We start from the raw sequence: 20,068 nt of genomic DNA on the forward strand, positions 1-20,068 counted from the left end.
TTTCAGCTTTTCTGAGGGCAGACTAGGTGACAAAAGCTTCTCAACCGAATAATAACAGATATTTCCCCTATTTATTCTGCGTTTAATTTCTTCTCGAGTGTAATTTGTATTTTGTTACTGTTGCTCCAAGATATTTGAATTTTTCCACCTCTTCGAAGGATAAATCTCCAATTTTTATAGTTCCATTTCGTACAATATTTTCGTTACGAGACATTATCATAATATACTTTGTCTTTTCGGGATTTACTTCCAACACTATTGTTTTACTTGCTTCAAGTAGAATTTCCGCGTTTTCCCTAATCGTTTGTGGATTTTCTCCCAACATATTCACGTCATCCGCATAGACAAGAAACTGAAGAAAATAGATATTGACGTAATTTAAAGTATAATATAGGCCTAAGCCTAAATCTAAGTACATATTTTCTGTCCTCTTTTTTCGAACAATATCCTCCTTTTTGAAGCTTTGTGTCTTCTTTTCTATCGATGTGAATCTGATGACCCTACATATAGTCCTAATGTTAAAAGTGCACCTGTGTGTCTCAAATTCATGGGTTTAGTTGACAGAGCCAAGGCCTAGTTCAGAATTAGGACTCGAGCATAACATTTAAGAAAATGTTTCAATATCGGATCTGCAAAGAATAAAACAGTTCAAAGAAAATTAAACGTCCTTGATAAATAACTGCATGTATAAACATGGGTAGTGTTTTGCATAACTTGAGACAATGGAAACAACAAAAGTATATAAACTACTTATTAAAAGAATTAGAATTAATAGATTCACTGAAGACTGGTTGCAGTAATGTAGATATAAAACAACATCACGTGGCTCAGAGACACCTTTCATCATTACGTCATAATTAAACTAGTTCAATGTCACTGTTATATATAACAGCAAACGATTTCCTTGACATGAAATTTTGGCGGAGAGATTTCACGGAGATATCACAGTCTAGTATATACAGTCACGAAGCTTGAGTTGTTGAGGGTACTAGGAACAATAGACTGTGCCGGTACTATTTCGTATTGTCTGTGATGAGGCGATAGTCGCGATCCTAGTAGTTAGTAACTATCTAAGCCATTTTCCCTAAGTATTGAGCTTCGCGACTGTATATACTATTGTCAGGATCAGCTTACTTAATACCCTAAGTGTAAAACCTAACCATTTTCCCCGTTACTACATATGCTAGTGAATTATAGTGATTTTCTAGCTCTGAGGTTAAATTTTCTTTTACCAACTTCGTTTCGAATTTCGGGTACTGACAAATACTACAACTGGTAGTCATTTTCTAACTGTTATGTTGGCAGCAATGATTTCGGTTTGCAGTATAGGAAACTGATGAAAATGCAAGTAAGGAAATACATTTTTAGGTTAGGTCTCATGAATCATTAACTCTTTAGTCTAAGCGTTGAAATTCATGTCAGACAAAATACATTTTAATATTAGATTGTACAGGGACATCATTTTATTTTTACTTCAATTTAAATTGTACCTGAGTTTTTGAATGTACTTCACTCCCACCCCTTCTACTAATGAAGTTCAATCGTCCTCCACACAGATCCAAGACCGCATATACAGTCATAGTAGCCTTACGGTCATAGTGAACAGTACGTTCCAGAAATATGTTCGCGTTTTCCAGTGACGAAAGAGCTTTCAATATTGAATAATTTTCGCACAGGTACTGTCGTCCATTTGCCTACGTCGTATCCCGGTTTCCCCCACCAGCTTTTATTCGCCAGCCACTGACTGGGCTGTCTTAGCTCTTTTCTGAGAACATTAATTTCTGTTAGGAATTGGACGTCTACGTTATATTATACAACTGTTTAAAATAACTTAACTAAAAGGGCCTCGTTAAGTAATTAACTGTCACATTATTCCCCCCCTCCCTTTCTACGACCCTACGACATAATCACTTGGACGAACAGTAGATAGTATGTCTGAATCTTTTCGGATCGGGCAGAAGTGAAGATTGAATTTACAGTACGTAAGGGACTCTTTTGTAGAGTAGGTACAGAATTATTTCAACATGAGTTACTAGTACGAAGGACGAAACTGGTAATTGGGATTAGGTACAATAGTCTATAATACGATAATATGCACATTAGAACTGAAGCCTGTATCGAAATGAACAACCACCATTTTCAAAAATGTGTTTAAATATCCATATTATAATTATTTTTCAATTTCACTTCATTTTCTATATTGTACGCTAATGTGCTGTAGACAGTATAATATTCACTGCATAATGAATACGTTCACATGGACAGCTCAGTTCGTGAGTAAAAACACTCATTGTTAATGCTGTACTGAATTTTTATTAAACAAAAACCTAATGAAAATGATCAAACTCAAAAGTGTGATATTTCCTAGTTTACGTAAATGGATGAACTACTTTTCTTCCCTCCTATACCTAGTAAAGTGATTTGTTTGTATATTACGCCAGTATCATCGAACTCCAGTCGTGGAAGGGAGTAGCAAACGGCGTTGATCCAGAGGTATAGCCAGGTTAATATTAAAAATGTTAGTAAAAATAAAATGATGTCCCTGTAGTAGTCCTAATGACTAATATAATATGCGAGAATTTCAGGAGGAAAACGTATTTCATAAATTATTGAATCATTTAGGAAACACCTCGCAACATAGAGATGAGATGTGATAAATATAAGCAATACATTGTTATTGTTAATAATAATAATAATAATAATAATAATAATAATAATAATAATAATAATAATATATTATTATTATAACAATATATAATAACACATTATTGTTTCAGTACGTACAGCATTGTGATTTTACCCTCTTTGGTGATATCTGGTATTAGTTGGCAACACTGAAGAGACGGCCAAATTAGACTTTTAGGAACTACACTTACGTGATCCTCACTATAGACTGTGGAGATATCATAGGAAATACGTTGAGATTGTATTCAACTTTAAGCACATTAATTAATGCGACATATTCGATTCCCCTGACCTCCAAATCCTGGTTCTAAATCATTCCTGTTGTGTTCTTAACACTAAAGTAAACAGAAGAAGTGGAACAAGGGAATCATTAATACCAGTTTGTGTCCTTAACCCTAATTATAAGAAGAAAATATTATTACAGCAATTCTTGGTCTTCCTGAGGTCTAGTTCGCAAAAATAGGGAGTAACAATTTAGAAGGTAGAAATACAAATTGCTGTACAGAATAACGTTATACAGGGACATCATTTTATTTTTACTAACATTTTTAATATTAACCTGTCTATACCTTTAGAGAACCGGAAACACCGCTTGCTCCCCCCTCCAAGACTGGAGTTCGATGATACTGGCGTAAAACACAAATCACTCTACTAGGTATAGGAAGGAAGAAAAGTAGTTCATCCATTTATGTAAACTAGGAAATATCGCGATTTTGAGTTTGATAATTTTCATTAGGTTTTTCTTTAATCAAAGTACAGTACTGTATTAAGAATAAGTGTTTTTACTCACGAAGTGAGTTATCCATGCGAACGTATTCATTATGCAGTGTATATTATACTGTCTACAGCACATTAGCGTACAATATAGAGAAAGAAGTTAAATTGAAAAATAATCATAATATGAATATTTAAACACAATTTTGAAAATGGTGGCCGTTCATTTCGATACAGGCTTCAGTTCTTTTGTGCATATTATCGCACTATAGACTATTGCATCTAATTCCAATTGCCAGTTTCGTCCTTCGTACTAGTAACTCATGTTGAAATAATTCTGTACCTACTCTACGTACTGTAAATTCAATCTTCACTTCTGCCCCACCCGAAAATATAAAATTACTCAGACATGCTATCTACTGTCCGTCCAAGTGGTTATGCCGCAGGATTGTAGAAAGGGAGGAAATCACGTGACAGTTAATTACTTAACTAGGCCCTTTTATTTAAGTTAAATTAAACAGCTGTATAATATTTCGTAAACTTCCAATTCCTAAGAGAAATTAATGTTTTCAGAAAAGAGCTAAGACAGCCCAGCTATTACAGAGGGGCGCAGAAGCAGGTGGGGGAAATCGGGATGCGACGCAGGCAAACGGACAGTACCTGTGCGAAAATATGATTCAATATTGAAAGCTCTTTCGTCACTGGAAAACGCGAACATATTTCTGGAACATACTATACTCAGTAACTCAGTACTACTTACTATCTGCGGTCTTGGTTCTGTGTGGAGTTGGAACTTCCTTAGTTGAAGGGGTGTGAGTGAAGTACATTCAAAAACTCAGGTACAATAAAAATTGAAGTAAAAATAAAATGATGTCCCTGTACTTTTGTTTCACAAAATATCATATGTATTGAATATTACTATTAAGTAACAGTTATTTACGTTACAAGGATTGAAAGTGAGGTTTTACGGACGAGTAGAGATATAATCACAGTCTAGTATATACAGTCGCGAAGCTCAATATATAGTAAATGTGCAAACATTAGATAGTTGCTTACCACTAGGATCGCTAATAACGCCTCATTACAGGCAATGCAAAATAGAACCGTCACAGTCTATTGTTTCTAGCACCCTCAAAACTCAAGCTTCGTGACTGTATATAGTAGACTGTGATATAATTTTGTAAGATCATAAAGTAGTGAAATGAGACATAGTATGAAATAAATAATTTTATTATTAGTTAGAAGAATAGTTGCAATTGATAAAAAATTATTTCACATTTTTACGTTACCAACGGTTGAAAGCAACGTACAATATTTTATTTCAAATTATGTCGAATTTAATTATTTTTAATAAATGAATATTAACATGTACGTATTGAACAACCGGTACAAAAGAACACCGCTATTCGAGTTTTATATGTAACGAAGAATCGGTGGGAGGGGGTTATAATCTTTGTTAGAGAGCAGCAAAGCTTTTAAAATCACGTGATTTACACGTCGCTATGCGGACGAGCATTGTAATTTTTAATACTATTAGAGGAAGTTTCCGTATTGGATTGAATTTAACGAAGAGAATACAAACTAAGAGCACAAATAATTCTGTTCTTAATAATGTGGATGTGGAGCCGAAACGTTTTTCATCAATACCAAGTTATTCTCTCATTTTTAAATTGATTGCACGTAATACAAAAGAATAACTAAAAATATTGGCCAACGATTCTGTGCGTGTTCATTTCAGATAAAGACCAGTTTTTTTTTACTAAGAATTGTAAAATTTTAAGTGCATCCTTCCCAGAAACAGAGCATTAGTCAGAAACAGGTTTCACTCACGTAATTTCAGTCAACCTTCTACTGTTGTAAATCAAAAGCGATTACCGAAGAAAACAGTGCCTACATTTTCCCTGGATCAAGCGTGGGAAGGTTTTATTTTGCGCATTATGTAGTGAAAAAAAATTGAGAGAAATGGTCTTAGCTATAGGATAAAGATTGGTAATATTGTGAAATGCATAATAGAGTGTTAGTTGGGAGGCCGAGACGTAGATGGGAAGGTAATATTAAAATGGATTTGAGGGAGGTGGGATATGATGATAGAGACTGGATTAATCTTGCTCAGGATAGGGACCAATGGCGGGCTTATGTGAAGGCGGCAATGAACCTCAGGGTTCCTTAAAAGCCAGTAAGTAAGTAAGTAAGTAAGTAAGTAAGTAAGTAAGTAAGTAAGTAAGTAAGTAAGTAAGTACTACTACTACTACTACTACTACTACTACTACTACTAATAATAATAATAATAATAATAATAATAATAATAATAATAATAATAATACTTACTTACAATTGGCTTTTAAGGAACCCGAAGGTTCATTGCCGCCTTCACATAAGCCCGCCATTGGTCCCTATCCTGTGCAAGATTAATCCAGTCTCTATCATCATACCCCACATCCCTCAAATCCATTTTAATATTATCCTCCCATCTACGTCTCGGCCTCCCTAAAGGTCTTTTTTCCTCCGGTCTCCCAACTAACACTCTATATGCATTTCTGGATTCGCCCATACGTGCTACATGCCCTGCCCATCTCAAACGTCTGGATTTAATGTTCCTAATTATGTCAGGTGAAGAATACAATGCGTGCAGTTCTGTGTTGTGTAACTTTCTCCATTCTCCTGTAACTTCATCCCGCTTAGCCCCAAATATTTTCCTAAGCACCTTATTCTCAAACACCCTTAACCTATGTTCCTCTCTCAGAGTGAGAGTCCACGTTTCACAACCATACAAAAGAACCGGTAATATAACTGTTTTATAAATTCTAACTTCCAGATTTTTGGACAGCAGACTGGATGATAAGAGCTTCTCAACCGAATAATAACACGCATTTCCCATATTTATTCTGCGTTTAATTTTCTCCCGAGTGTCATTTATATTTGTTACTGTTGCTCCAAGATATTTGAAATTTTTTGAATAATAGTAATAATAATAGTAATAGTAATAATAATAGTAATAATAATACTGATAGCTGCATCAGTAACAGCAGTAATAATAATAATAATAATAATAATAATAATAATAACAATAATATAGAGAAACGGATTGAATATTACGTGCTAGTGTAGTAATAAAGTGAGCTATTAAACTCCAAGGACTGAAATCAGCCTTCAATCATCGTCATGAAGAGAAAGATGACATAAATAAATGTAAGGAAGCCAGCTATCTATTGGCGAACGAAATAGCTTGTTCTCTTAAGCCTTCCAACGAAGGAGAGTTTTATAAAAGCGTAATGATCAAGATGTTATGTTCTATTTAACGACGCTCGCAACTGCAGAAGTTATATCAGCGTCGCCGGATGTGCCGGAATTTTGTCCCGCAGGACTTCTTTTACATGCCAGTAAATCTACTGACATGAGCCTATCGCATTTAAGCATACTTAAATACCATCGACCTGACCCGGGTTCGAACCCGCAACCTTGGGCATAGAAGGCCAGCGCTATGCCAACTCGCCAATCAGGTCGACTAATGATCAAGATGACTAAAATAATTTGTCCAATGAAAGTTGTTGATTAATTTTGAAAAACTGCACATTTCTCGACTAAATATTCAGAAGAGAATTCAGGAAATTTCTGATTGTGTTCATTGAGGAATATTTTTAAAAAGCAAGAAAATTTGTATATATTTCTTTATTGGATCTTGATGACAATAGTGAAATGAAGGAAATGAATTAACAAAGCAAATACTGTTACATCACAAACAAAAGATATGTGCCTATGTGTTGGTAAAAAGTCAGCTCTATAGCTTCAGCAGATTTCGAGATAATTTAATATTCTGATAACAGAAAGTTGCGCACCAATATCACCTAAAAGCATAATGCGATAAGAGTTTTATTATGTAATATTAGTTATAGTTAAAACATATAAAAGACAACTTTGCTTTGTACTATAATATTATTTTTATTACTTTTATAAGGCTAAAGATAGCATCAATATCAATTTCAACTTATCATGTCATATTCAGTGTCTTTTTTTGGGATAACACTTTCTTTATGAATGATGTGTTTAATTCACTTAGGGCGGAATTTATAGTCGTCACTTATAAATGAGTGAACCCTTAAGTGGTTACTTATACTCATTTCTAATTCATAGTTGTCCCTCATTCACATAATGAGTGATTACTTAAGTGAGCTGATCTGTACCCTTAAGTGACCACTCATTTTCAAAATGGATACTGAGAATGATTTTGAGGATTTTGTGGAGTTTGTTGAACGAAATGAGGAAAATATACGTGTCCCAAAAAGGTATATTAGAGATATGAAGAATCGTCTGGAAATGTATAGTGAACTGAATTTTAAGAAGCGATATCGTTTTCAGATCAATTCGAAGTTGTTGCTCTAGCCAAATTGATCGTTATTTATTTATTTACTTACCGGTACTTACTTATTTACTTATTTATCGATTTATTTATTTACTTACTTACTTACCGGTACTTACTTACTTAATTTATTGATTTATTTATTTACTTACTTACCGGTACTTACTTATTTACTTATTTATTGATTTATTTACTTATTTACTTACCGGTACTTACTTATTTACTAATTTATTGATTTATTTATTTACTTAGTTACCTACCGATATTTATTTATTTATTTATTTACTTATTTATGTCTATAACAGGGCAAAGCCCCAATTACAAAAGACAGTACAGATATTTGTTAAAAAACATAGAATTGCATAATTATGACATGAAAAGAAGAGATAAAGCAGATACAAGTGTAATTACAAATTAAAAATTAAAAAAAACAAGTAGATACTACCTAAATAAAAGACGCAGATCTAGATATAAATGAGAAATACCAAATAAAAATAAATAAAAAGGGGTTAAGTATAGATAATATCATAGCCAAAAATGTAAAATGTAGCTATAATTGGCAAATTACAGAGTAAATATAACATTATGTTAATAAATTCAATATACAGTATTATCCAGTAGGCCTAATGGGCTTAATTTATTTAAGAAATTCACTACTACAGAACATGTGTTCCAATTAGTAGGATATCTGATTATAACTATAACTAACATGCAACTAGAATTTAACATATCATGAAACTATTGCTGTATATAACTTATTCAGTACAATAATATTGATAACTCGTTGTTATAGCAACTCCACATGTAGAGCTGCTTTCGATTAGTTCAATGAGAGTCAGCTTTTGTTCTGACGTCATGTCCGGCAGCTGTAAGTGAGCACTCATTACGTGAAAATAAGTGTTGTCTACGAATTCGGAATTGACTTAAGGGTTCCCTTATTATAAGCAAACACTTATTACTTAAGGGTTCACTCATTTTTTAAGTGACGACTATGAATTCCACCCTTAGTATAGTATAGTTGTAGTTATTACGGAATTTGTGTGAATATTCCTTCTTTACTCTTTATTATGTTATTAACATTTAAAACACAACTGCAATATTAGGCTAAGCTGTTAGTACTTTTGTTTTACAGACAATATAGCAAATAACAAACAGAAAGAAGCCATATAAAAACAACGACATAAAATTTCACGTTCCGTTTGAAGTTTGTGCACCACTGTTTTCTTAATCCAACAGGCTGCTTATTCCTCCTAGCATACCTAGCGCTTAATGCCCGCGCACGACGTCAAGGTCAGAAAAATGCGCTTGCTTTGACGTCACTGTCTTAGACTGTATCTCGCGTGTAATCACCAAAGCTCGGAACTTGGGGACTTGTGTCTTTACACGTGGTTAAGCGACCGGACTCCAATATCAACAAACTCCCGCTTCCAGCACGGAGGTACTGTCAGGTCTGATGGAACAACATATTGCTAGTAGTACGGTGGGTTGAAACACGTAATTTTTAGCATATAATATATAATAAAAATAAACATGAGAAATATATCAACTTTACTGTTCTCCTCTGTACATATTTCCGAACCCATAACTTCTTCATATGATACGAAACGAGAAAAATTTATTTCCACATCATATGAAGTGACGAGAGCAAATTTAAAACACTGAATGTTTTCACTGTCACTGTTTTCTGGTCGATTTTCAGCACTTGCTAGCTGATCTCGTATCTGAGAAAAATAAGTAGGCCTATATCCTAAATTTTTCTCGAAAATAATTTTCAATTTGTGTGTCACTATTAGGGCAGGCTCCTCTACGACTTTATCCATGGCTATGAACAGATTTTCCACTAATTTAAGGGACTTGTTTTTCAATGAATGCCTCTAATTTATGTGTAGCACAACTTACAAAATATAAACTCTCCATTCGAAAACAAATAAGGTATCTCCTCCGAATTCCTCGATGAATTCTGTACCTAAAGTTTAAAAAATGTATTTTTAAACTTCTGTAATACCCATTCGAATAATACGTATTTTCTAATTCTTCAAACAGACCGTTTTCCTGTAATTCTCTTAATGTCACTGGATTCGAAATGACACAGTTTCCTCGTCCGTCTTCCTGCCATTCGATGTGACCACTTTCTTAGTACACACGACTGTCCCTGAGCACTTGCATCTTGAGCTTTGTGTACGTTGTACCTGTAACCTTACTCAAGCGCACGACACACAAGTCCCCAAGTTCCGAGCTTTGGTAATCACTGCCGTTAGAGTTTTGGTCACCGCTGTTGCATATAGACAGATATGCGGCATGCCAAAAACAACTATTTCGGAGTCAGGCATGTTAAAAAATGCATTTCCGCGATCATCTCAAAATAGACATTTTTTGAGCATCACAATTCTTTGTGTAATTAGAAAGCAAAAATAACAAGTTTAAACAAACCTTGCGCAACGCTTAGATTAATACGATAATAATAGAACTGCATCTGGAATAACACGGCTGTCATATCCACTTGAGAATTGCATAGTAAGAACTTGGCATGATTTCCCAGGAGTGTGTAATAAATTACCTGCCGACTAGTTTTTATTAGTCACGCTATATTTAGAGAAAAACCTGATGCAACAAGTGCACAGACAGTAAACTAGTGATATTTTATACCAACACGTGACGTTACGTAACGTTTTGTACATGCTCTTCACGTGATTGGTATCACGTTGCTTCAAACGGCATGGCTTTTCGTATTTTCTCTTCCATTCGACTAGCTGTTTTAATAATGTTTTATTTTCGCTGGCAGAGTTAAGGCCATAAGGCCTTCTATTCCACTCAACCAGCCTTAATCAATACAATACATAAATTTAAATTACAAATATTTACACTACACTTAAAAGGTTCTCCAGCAATATTCTTCACTACACATTTACTTAAATTTAGATAAATCTATAAGGTAAAGTAGTAACTTAATTTATGAGCTAATTTAATTCAATGAATTATAATTAATTTATTATTTGAGATAGCTAGTAAAATGATGAAAATTAATTTAATATAAGCTTACTAGGACTATGTTACAGGGAGAATATATATATTTATATTTCTATAATGAGAATATTAATGTAATTGCCATTAGAGATTTTGTAAATCTATTTAGAGAAATTAATGATAATAATAATAATAATAATAATAATAATAATAATAATAATAATAAGAAGAAGAAGAAGAAGAAGAAGAAGAAGAAGAATGGACAGATGTTAGTTTCATTATAAGTAACAAATATTAATCAGCAATTCATCTGTTAAGTAAGAATTTATGTAATTTTGACCTAAATGAAGTTATTGTCCAACAACCCCTTATATTACTCGGAAGCGAGTTCCAATTTCTAGCAACTGAAACTGTATAGGATGAAGAATATAAAGATGTCTTGTGGTAGGGTATAATGAGTAAATTGTGTGTCGAGTTAAATAATTTAAACGACTGCCGATGCTCAATGTTCGTATAAAGCAATGTCTCTCAACCGCAGGACAGCGACCCGAGATATACTCCTGAAAATCATCATTTTACTTTTCTGAGCATTTTTACGAATAAATATTTTATAGCGGAAATATTCTTAGAAGAATAATTTTCATGATAGTGTCGAAAAGCACAGATCCAGATCGTCTTTATCCAAACTTACATGATATAGCAATCAGATTTCTTCTTTGTTTTACTCACCACATATCTTTGTGAAACTGCATTTTCAGCCATGGCTGTGCTTAAGGCTATGAAAATAATGAAAAAAAAAACAATTAAAAATGGAAACTTTGTTTTTAACTCTAAAAAAATAAAATAATGTGTCAGTGTTCTAAATCTGTGCTTATTTTCGCCCTGTGACAATTTAAAAAGACCAGCGCGTGCGTAGAACTGCAGCCATTTAAGCTGATACTCAGCTATATTATTTTAATGTACCGAAGTACATATGATATTTCCATGCAGATATTCTGCGTCATCATACGATGAAAGAGTAATGGAACGGAGAAAAATTCTCTCCGGCGCCGGGATTTGAACCCGGGTTTTCAGATCTACGTGCTGATGCTTTATCCACTAAGCCACACCGGATACCACCCCGGCGTCGGACAGAATCGTCTCAGATTAAGTTCCAACTCTTGGGTTCCCTCTATTGGCAGCCCTCTGCACTACGTCATATATGATATGCGTAAATCACTTCGTGATTTAAGACGGCGCTTATTCCGTCGGATCCCGGCCAACTAGTCACTCATAACGAGTGCACCTCAGCACATGTGTGGGCTTCGGTCCTACGTTCATAGACATCTATGACGTAGTGCAGAGGGCGGCCACTAGAGGGAACCCAAGAGTTGGAACTTAATCTGAGACGATTCTGTCCGACGCCGGGGTGGTATCCGGTGTGGCTTAATGGATAAAGCATCAGCACGTAGAGCTGAAAACCCGGGTTCAAATCCCGGCGCCGGAGAGAATTTTTCTCCGTTCCATTACTCTTTCATCGTATGACACTCAGCTGTCATTCTGACAGACTTTGTTCTTCCTTCTAAATAATCATTCAGTTCATATTTCGTGCTGCTATGTAGGAGAAAAATGTGTGTGGTAGATCTGTATAGAAAGGAAGGATAGGGATTAGTATATATCATGTATGCTGTACTTTGATACTAGTTTTCTTGATTTGCCAATTTTCAACATTTTGTAACATTTAAAATGCTCCAATGAATGCAGTTTTCCCCGCGCAGAAGTCCACAAAAGCATGTGAAGTAAACTGACACATGTGTTTCTTCTGCTATTGAAAGTATTCAAATCACTACATGTTGAGGATCAGTTTAAAAACAATTGAAAAATTCTGCACGGAAATATCACATTTAGTTCGGTACATCACAATAATATGATATTCGTAAGTAATCACTTAGTGATTCAATACGGCGCTCATCCCGACGGATCCCGGCCACTTGGTCACTCGTGATGAGTGCACCTCAGTACATAGTCCGTTGAACATTTTGCCACTGTCACATATTCTGTGACATTATACATGAGGGTAGACCACCAATAGGAAAACTGAGTGGTAAAATTTAAACTGAGGAGATTCGATCCGGCATCGGAACTGGAATCCGGTGTGACTTGGTGGATAAAACGTCACCACGTAGAGCTGAAAACCCGGGTTCGAGTCCCGGCGTCGGAGAGAATTTTTCTCTGTTCTATCCATCCTTCATCATATGGTAACGCAGAATTCCGAATGGAAATATGTACTTTGGTACATCATAATAAGTCTGTAATATTTTACAAATACCTCACCATATCACTTTGGATTTAGTCTGGGACGCCCTCTTCCGAAAGAAAATTTTCCAGGGTAGGAAAGTTCGCATAATTGTCCTTCTCCACGAGTCTCTTCCACAGATTCAGCTTTTCTTGGAAAACAGTGATTTTCTCATTTGCATTCAGGATAGTTAGTTTAGATACTTGAAGTGAAATGCTGAGGTCGTTCAAATGTGAGAATATAACTAAGATAGGGCAATGACACAATGAAATCTTTCGCTTCAAATTCTTCAATCAGCATGTTTTCCTTTTCTCTCAGAAATTCAGCTATTTCCTTTCCAAGTTCTATAACCCGAGTGAAGACTCTTCCATGTGATAACCAGTGTATTTCTGTTTGGTACAGCAATACTTCTTGAGCAGCTCCGACTTCTTGGCAGAATACCTTGAAGAGTCTGTGATTCAAAGCTCGAGACCGTATGAAGTTCACTGCTTGAACAGCGGTATCCTTGACTGATTTAAGCTTTGGAGTGAGCGGTTTTGATGCTAAAGAATGATGATGTAGGAAACAGTGGATTATCGGCACATGTGGAGCCCCCGTTGCATCAAGACACCAAAACCAGATTTCTTTCCTAACATTGAAGCGGCACCATCTTTAGTTATGAAGCCCAATTTTACTTTCTAATCCACCTTATTTTGTAAAAAAAAAAAAACTCGTCAATTAGCTGGTAAACATCAACAGCTTTTGTGGTAGCCAACAGGGTTCACAGAACAAAACGTCCTCTTTGATGCATGCATTGGTGGCATATTTCACAAAAGCCAGAAGTTGACTGAATTGAGCTTCAGCCGTACTTTCGTCTAATTGAAGTGCAAAGGGTAGAGAAACTTTCTCGAGTTCTTCCACAAATTGAGCCAAGACATCAGATGACATCTCTAAAATTCTACATCTGATGATGTCATTTGAGAGAGATATTTGAGCAATCAGGTTTCTCTGTTGCTCTCTAAGAACAGTTTCGACCATTTGAAGTGCACAAGGCTTTTCTAGAGTTTCAATAATAATAATAATATGAGGCTTTTTGTTCTTAGCAATAAGATAGAAGATTTCAAGCAGTGGCTTTTGAGAAGATACAAAACCTAACTTCGGTAACGTACGTGGTGATTTGAATCTAGTTCTCTTCTACTGGTGTGCCAAAAATATTTTCAATAGAAGAATAGACTACATTCCTGGTATTTTCCTTGACAATCCTGTCCCTGTACGAAGTCTTCTAAAGTCATAAATAACAGAAAAACTACGCACACAATCTATTAATGATTTCTCTTCAAACTTTTCTTTGGAACTCATAATACAAAAACAAAAACTGTAGGTCTACAATACAAGAATAATACTTTACATAAATTACAACCTCTTATAAAGGCTATGGCTGTAAGGATCGGAAGTATATGCATTATAAATTAGTACTGTTAGTTTGTACGAGTATATATTTAACCACGTTCCCACACGCGTCTGTTATCAGATGTTTCTGGATACTTAATTGTTGTGTGGGAAGCAATGCATAATATGTTCAATCTCAGAAGCCTTTAAAGAAGACAAATAAATTTAAGCACAGCGTATCTTGATAACTGCTGCAACGGTTAAATTCCAGGTCTGAAGAGCTAGGCGCGCAGTTCAATAGGTGAGTACTTGTCCCCTTAAGTATTATTTGATATTATTGGAAGATTTACAGTAAACTTCGTAACGTTGTAAACCATGCTTTTTCAACTGTAATGTGCACCATGCTTACCCAAATATAGATGAAGTCATTTTATCATATCAGACATGTTTGAGGGCTACGTTAATATAATATATACGAAGTAGAAATACTACTTTATAGTGAATAATTAAATTCTGACCCCTAATAATTATATCACAGTGAATAACACATAAAAATCAATGCTTTACAACTGCGACCTCATTGCAGCTGAATTGGCCTGTGTTAAGGTGAAACATTATAGCCTATTCGAGGACACAATACGACGGGAGACATTACTTTAACTTATAAATCTTGATAATTAATGGACTTTCAACTAGAATACCAGAGGATTGGAGTGGTTACTGCAGACACATCACCGCATTGGAGGAAAAATACCTTCAGAAATCCGGGCGAATGGATGAAACCAATGACGAAATAATTAATTTTCGATCAAGCGACAACGATGACGAGGATGTCAGTTATGACAGCGGTATGAGTTACGCCTAATTGCACATTAATGCAAATTATAATAAGCCTATAAAATATTACTATAAAAATACGCACGCAGTAACTTTAAAGTAACCTACATAATGTATGGAAATGGGTGTCGTAACTTCGCCATTGCTGATACCTCGCCCAAAAGAGGTGGTTTCACAAGGTTGTATTTAACTACCTACTCTTTACAGGTTAATTAAGACCTACTGAATATCGGAATGCTGATATACTGTCAGTGACTGAATCAAGTTCATTTACAGTGGAGAGCCCAGCAGTTAGGGAGACCATACACTGGCATCAAAAAGTATTGACACACTCAATGTTTTCCTATAAAATCTGTACAAATGGCAAGTTTAAGAAAATAAAATGTTTGTTCCTTAATATAATGTAAAACTAAAAATCTTTCGCAGAAATCACTTGTGAATATTACTTTAAAACATTTTCATGCTTTAACACTCCATTACATCTAAATTATTAAAACATCCCCTTTTTTATATTTTTTTTTTCAGATATTAATGCCACTCATTGCGGCGAGAGACTTAGAATAGAATCTTACGTCTACTCCTTACAGAATTTTATCATGTTGAACATTACATTATACGTGCACAAGCCTCAAGCCTTCAGTTTTAAACAATTTTAATTCTTCAACACTGGCACACTGTTGGCCATTTAAATGTACTTCTCCTAATAGCAGCCATATTCATTTGATTGTTTTTATCTGAATGTTTTTAGTTCAATACTATGTTTGACGCCATGAGAAAATTCGATCATGTAACACCGTCACTAGAATTGTTGTCTTGGAGTCCACTTAAAGAAAGAAGATTCTTCAACTCTCTCTTATTACTATTTAAAATCATCCACACCTCCACACCCTCTTACCTAGCATCTCGTTTTGTTTACCTTTCACTACCTCGAACCCGGAACATCTACCTTCTCTCTATTCCTCTGCACAGAACATCCTTCTATTCATCATCCTTCAGCATATCTATTCCACGCCTCTGGAATTCTCTCCCTGACCACGTCAGAGACTGTCGGACAATATCAAAATTCAAATTTAAATTAAAAAATCACATTCTAGTTCGTGGAATTGATTGTTGAACACATGTCAGGTTGCGCAACTTCACCTTAACCCATGACATATAGTAAATATTGTAACTATGCTGTTGTAAAATTGAAAATTAATATGTAATGTATTTATTATTATTATTATTATTATTATTATTATTATTGTTATTGCTACTATTATTATTATTATTATTATTATTATTATTATTATTATTGTCAGTTATCAATATCATCATTGCTATCTCTGTTTTCTTTCTTTTCGTTGTATTAGCTCGATGAGAGCTCTATAATGTACTCTTGACTCTGTTGACCCTCTATAGGGCTTTAACTTAAGTTGTATTATTTTCATCAGTGTTTGTATTTCTTTTTTGTATTTATATGTGCTATCTGGTAGGATGGAAGAGAAGGCCTTATGGCCTTAATCCTGTCAGATTAAATAAATAATAATAATTATTATTATTATTTATAACCATATTTAAAATGAGCAAGCAAGGTTAAATATTTTATATGTGATTTATATGTATGTTTTTAATATTGTATCTTTTCACCTACGTTCAGTTGTATTTGTCAGCAAATCACATCATTTGAAGATGACTTACTTCAAAAGTCGAAAATATTCGTGATGCATAACATAATATATTGTAATTGATGTAACAGAATTTATTCCTTTAGGAAGGAACGACGCTAAGAATTATCACTCCTTAACAATCAATCGCAATTGGCCGTGATCGAATCGGCGACCTTCGCACCTAATAAGAATGGTAGCTACTAGATCACAAAGGACAAACAGAGGGCTAGTTATGCCACTAAATTTTATGCATCAGAATAATCAACTCATATTTGTAGTTTGTACCAATTTTTAAACTTAGGCATATATCGTTATGAGAGACCACAGATATGAACCTTGATAAGTGATAGACTGAAAATTAAACAAACTATTTGATATTTTCCTAATCAGTTTCAGCATCATTCTTTCTTCACCCACTCTCTCCAATACTGTTTCGTTTCTTATTCTGTCCGTCCATTTCACGCGCTCCATTCTTCTCCTTATCCACATTTCTAGTGCTTCTAGTCGCTTCTCTTCACTTCGTCGCAATGTCCGTGTTTCTGGACAATGCTACACTCCACACAAAGCACTTTAATAGCCTCTTCCTTGGTTCTTTTTCCAGAGGTCCGCAGAAGATGCTCCTCTTTCTATTGGCAATTGATATCCTCCTTTTTACTACCTAGGGGATGAAAGGTTCAAAATAATTTGTGATAATCAGACGGCGGATTTTCGGTCCTTACACAGTGACAAAACGTCACGTCCCTTTGCTTACAAGGGAGTGTAGCAGTCAGATCAATGATCTCTCTCCAGTTGACGTTCAGCATCGGAACCGAAAATCCGCTGTCTGACAATAACAGTATATGCAAGTATCTTCATGGAGCGTGCTGATAATTCATTGAATACTTTCACAAGTGTTATATGGTAAGAATTCAATTATTTGTTCCTTGTTTCAGGTTGTTCTGGATTTTCGCCTTCACATTCTGCATTATCCTGTCGTTTTGTTACATAGCAAAGGTCTGGGAGAAGTGGAACGACTCTCCAGTGATCGTGTCCTTCTCCGACAAATCAACTCGGATCTGGGAGATTCCGTTTCCAGCTGTCACAATCTGCAGCGAAATCAAAGTGAACCAGACGCTGTTCAACTACACGGCCACTGCACTTAGCAACAATAGATCGGATGAACAGTGAGTATTCTGCAAGGCACATATTTTGCAGTTCCATTCCTGGCCAGTCACAGCGCTAGCACCGCTTTCGCTGTGTTTGCATTCTTCGTTTTCACCAATCACTATTACCACAATCAACATAATATTCTCCTCCTTCGCCAGATTTCTCATATTCGACACCACCACATTCTGGGTACAGTATTTTTGTTTGATTAACTATTATCGTTTTTTTCCTCCTTTTTATATTTCTATTGAACGAGTATAAGCAGGAAGTATCGAGCATTCAAGCTCGCAGCACATTTTTACTCGCATGAAGACAGCACCAAATAGTAGCTATTAAAAGAGCACCAGGTTAAGAATGCCTGTTGTATGCAATCCAGAAAACAAGTCTGTTCTTATTTGAGATGATGGTAGTAATAAACAGTAGTAGTAGTAGCAGCAGTCGTAGTAGTAACAGTGCAGGAATAGTAGTACGTACTAACTTCAACCTCTTCTTCTCTAGGCTCTACTACTTCTGGATACATATTGTGCAGTTCTTTATTTTTATTTATTTTATGCTCGACCATGCCGAAACGTAGTGATCATACACCTGGTAGCAGCCCTTTAATGGACCTCATTAAAGTACACCTATTCATTAAAGTTCAGGTGTTCCACCAATCAGAAAACACCATTGTAGCAATATGAAAGCGCAAGTATCGATTATTCTCGGATATGCAATCGAAAGACAACTGTTTTCGCAGGAGTTCTGCGACAATTTTAGTAGCCGCTGGCGGAGACATCACAACATTGAAACGTCACGCAGGCTGGAAATCCAATACTGTCGCAGAAGGTTATGTTGAAGAATCGATCCAAAATAAAATTGAAATCTCAAGTACAATATTAAACTCAGTCGAAAAAAAACAACACACAAATTCACATCAATTCACCGTCATCTTCCAGCCTTTCACAAAGCACATTCCCGCAAATTCATTTCACCAATTGCACAATAAATCACTTATATTTGAAATAAAGTCAGTTCTGTTACTATAATAATTAGCGTTAATTGTAAATAATATTCAAATAAATTCAATTTGTCATCTCGTTTTTCAATGTCTAATTCAATTTCAAGGTTATAACAAGATTAATGTTCATTTTACTCTCTAGATTATATCAAAGTCAATGTCGACATTTGTTTCTCGGAAAAAATCAATACTTTCGCGTCTGCGCACATCTCACAATTTACGAGGTATTGCACAAGGTCAGTTCCGCTCCTCAGTCAGATAAGAATAACATGAATACTTATGAATAATTTAAAGTTAGGAATATGGTCGAGCATAAAAAGTCGTATGAAACTTGACTATAATGATAATTAAGACGCTCGTATGAAAATTATGAAACTCGCTTGCACTCGTTTCAAAAACATATCCGCGTCTTAATTACTACCATTATAGGCTCGTTGCAAAATGTACTATTATATAATGGCATATTTTTTTTACTTCGTTATTTAACGACGCTGTACCAACTACGAGATTATTTAGCGTCGAAGGGATTGCTTTAATAGAAAAAGGAGCATCTTCTGCGGACCTCTGGAAAAAGAAGTAAGGAAGAGACTAGTGAAGTGCTTTGTATGGAGTGTGGCATTGTATGGGGTAGAAACATGGACATTACGATGAAGTAGAGAAGCGAATAGAAGCATTTGAAATGTGGATATGGAGAAGAATGGAACGTGTGAAGTGGACAGACAGAATGAGAAATGAAGCTGTGTTGGAAAGAGTGAGTGAAGAAAGAATGATGCTGAAACTGATCAGGAAGAGGAAAATGAATTGGTTGGATCACTGGCTGAAAAGAAACTACCTACTGAAGAATGCACTGAAAGGAATGGTGAACGAGAGAAGAGTTCGGGGTAGAGGAAGATATCAGATGATAGACTACAGTAAGATATATGGATCATATGAGGAAACAAAGTGGAAGGCAGAAAATAATAATAGTAATAATAATAATAATAATAATAATAATTTATTTATTTAATCTGGCAGAGCTAAGGCCAGTAGGCCTTCTCTTCCGCCCAGCCAGACTCTAATTCTAATTAAATACATTT

The 20,068-nt window shown here is 35.1% G+C and overlaps 1 protein-coding gene across 4 annotated transcripts in view; it reads left to right on the plus strand.

Annotated features, from left to right (window-relative positions):
• LOC138708945 (pickpocket protein 28-like) overlaps window positions 1–20,068 on the plus strand; it is a 93,498-nt gene that overhangs the window by 15,033 nt on the left and 58,397 nt on the right. For all 4 annotated transcript variants that reach the window (XM_069839331.1, XM_069839329.1, XM_069839328.1 and 1 more), the window contains exon 3: window positions 17,782–18,012. In XM_069839331.1, the coding sequence (XP_069695432.1) occupies window positions 17,782–18,012 (231 nt within the window). The remainder of the gene's footprint in view (window positions 1–17,781; window positions 18,013–20,068) is intronic.

Source organism: Periplaneta americana, chromosome 11, assembly GCF_040183065.1.
Source record: "Periplaneta americana isolate PAMFEO1 chromosome 11, P.americana_PAMFEO1_priV1, whole genome shotgun sequence".
Lineage (NCBI taxonomy): Eukaryota > Metazoa > Arthropoda > Insecta > Blattodea > Blattidae > Periplaneta > Periplaneta americana.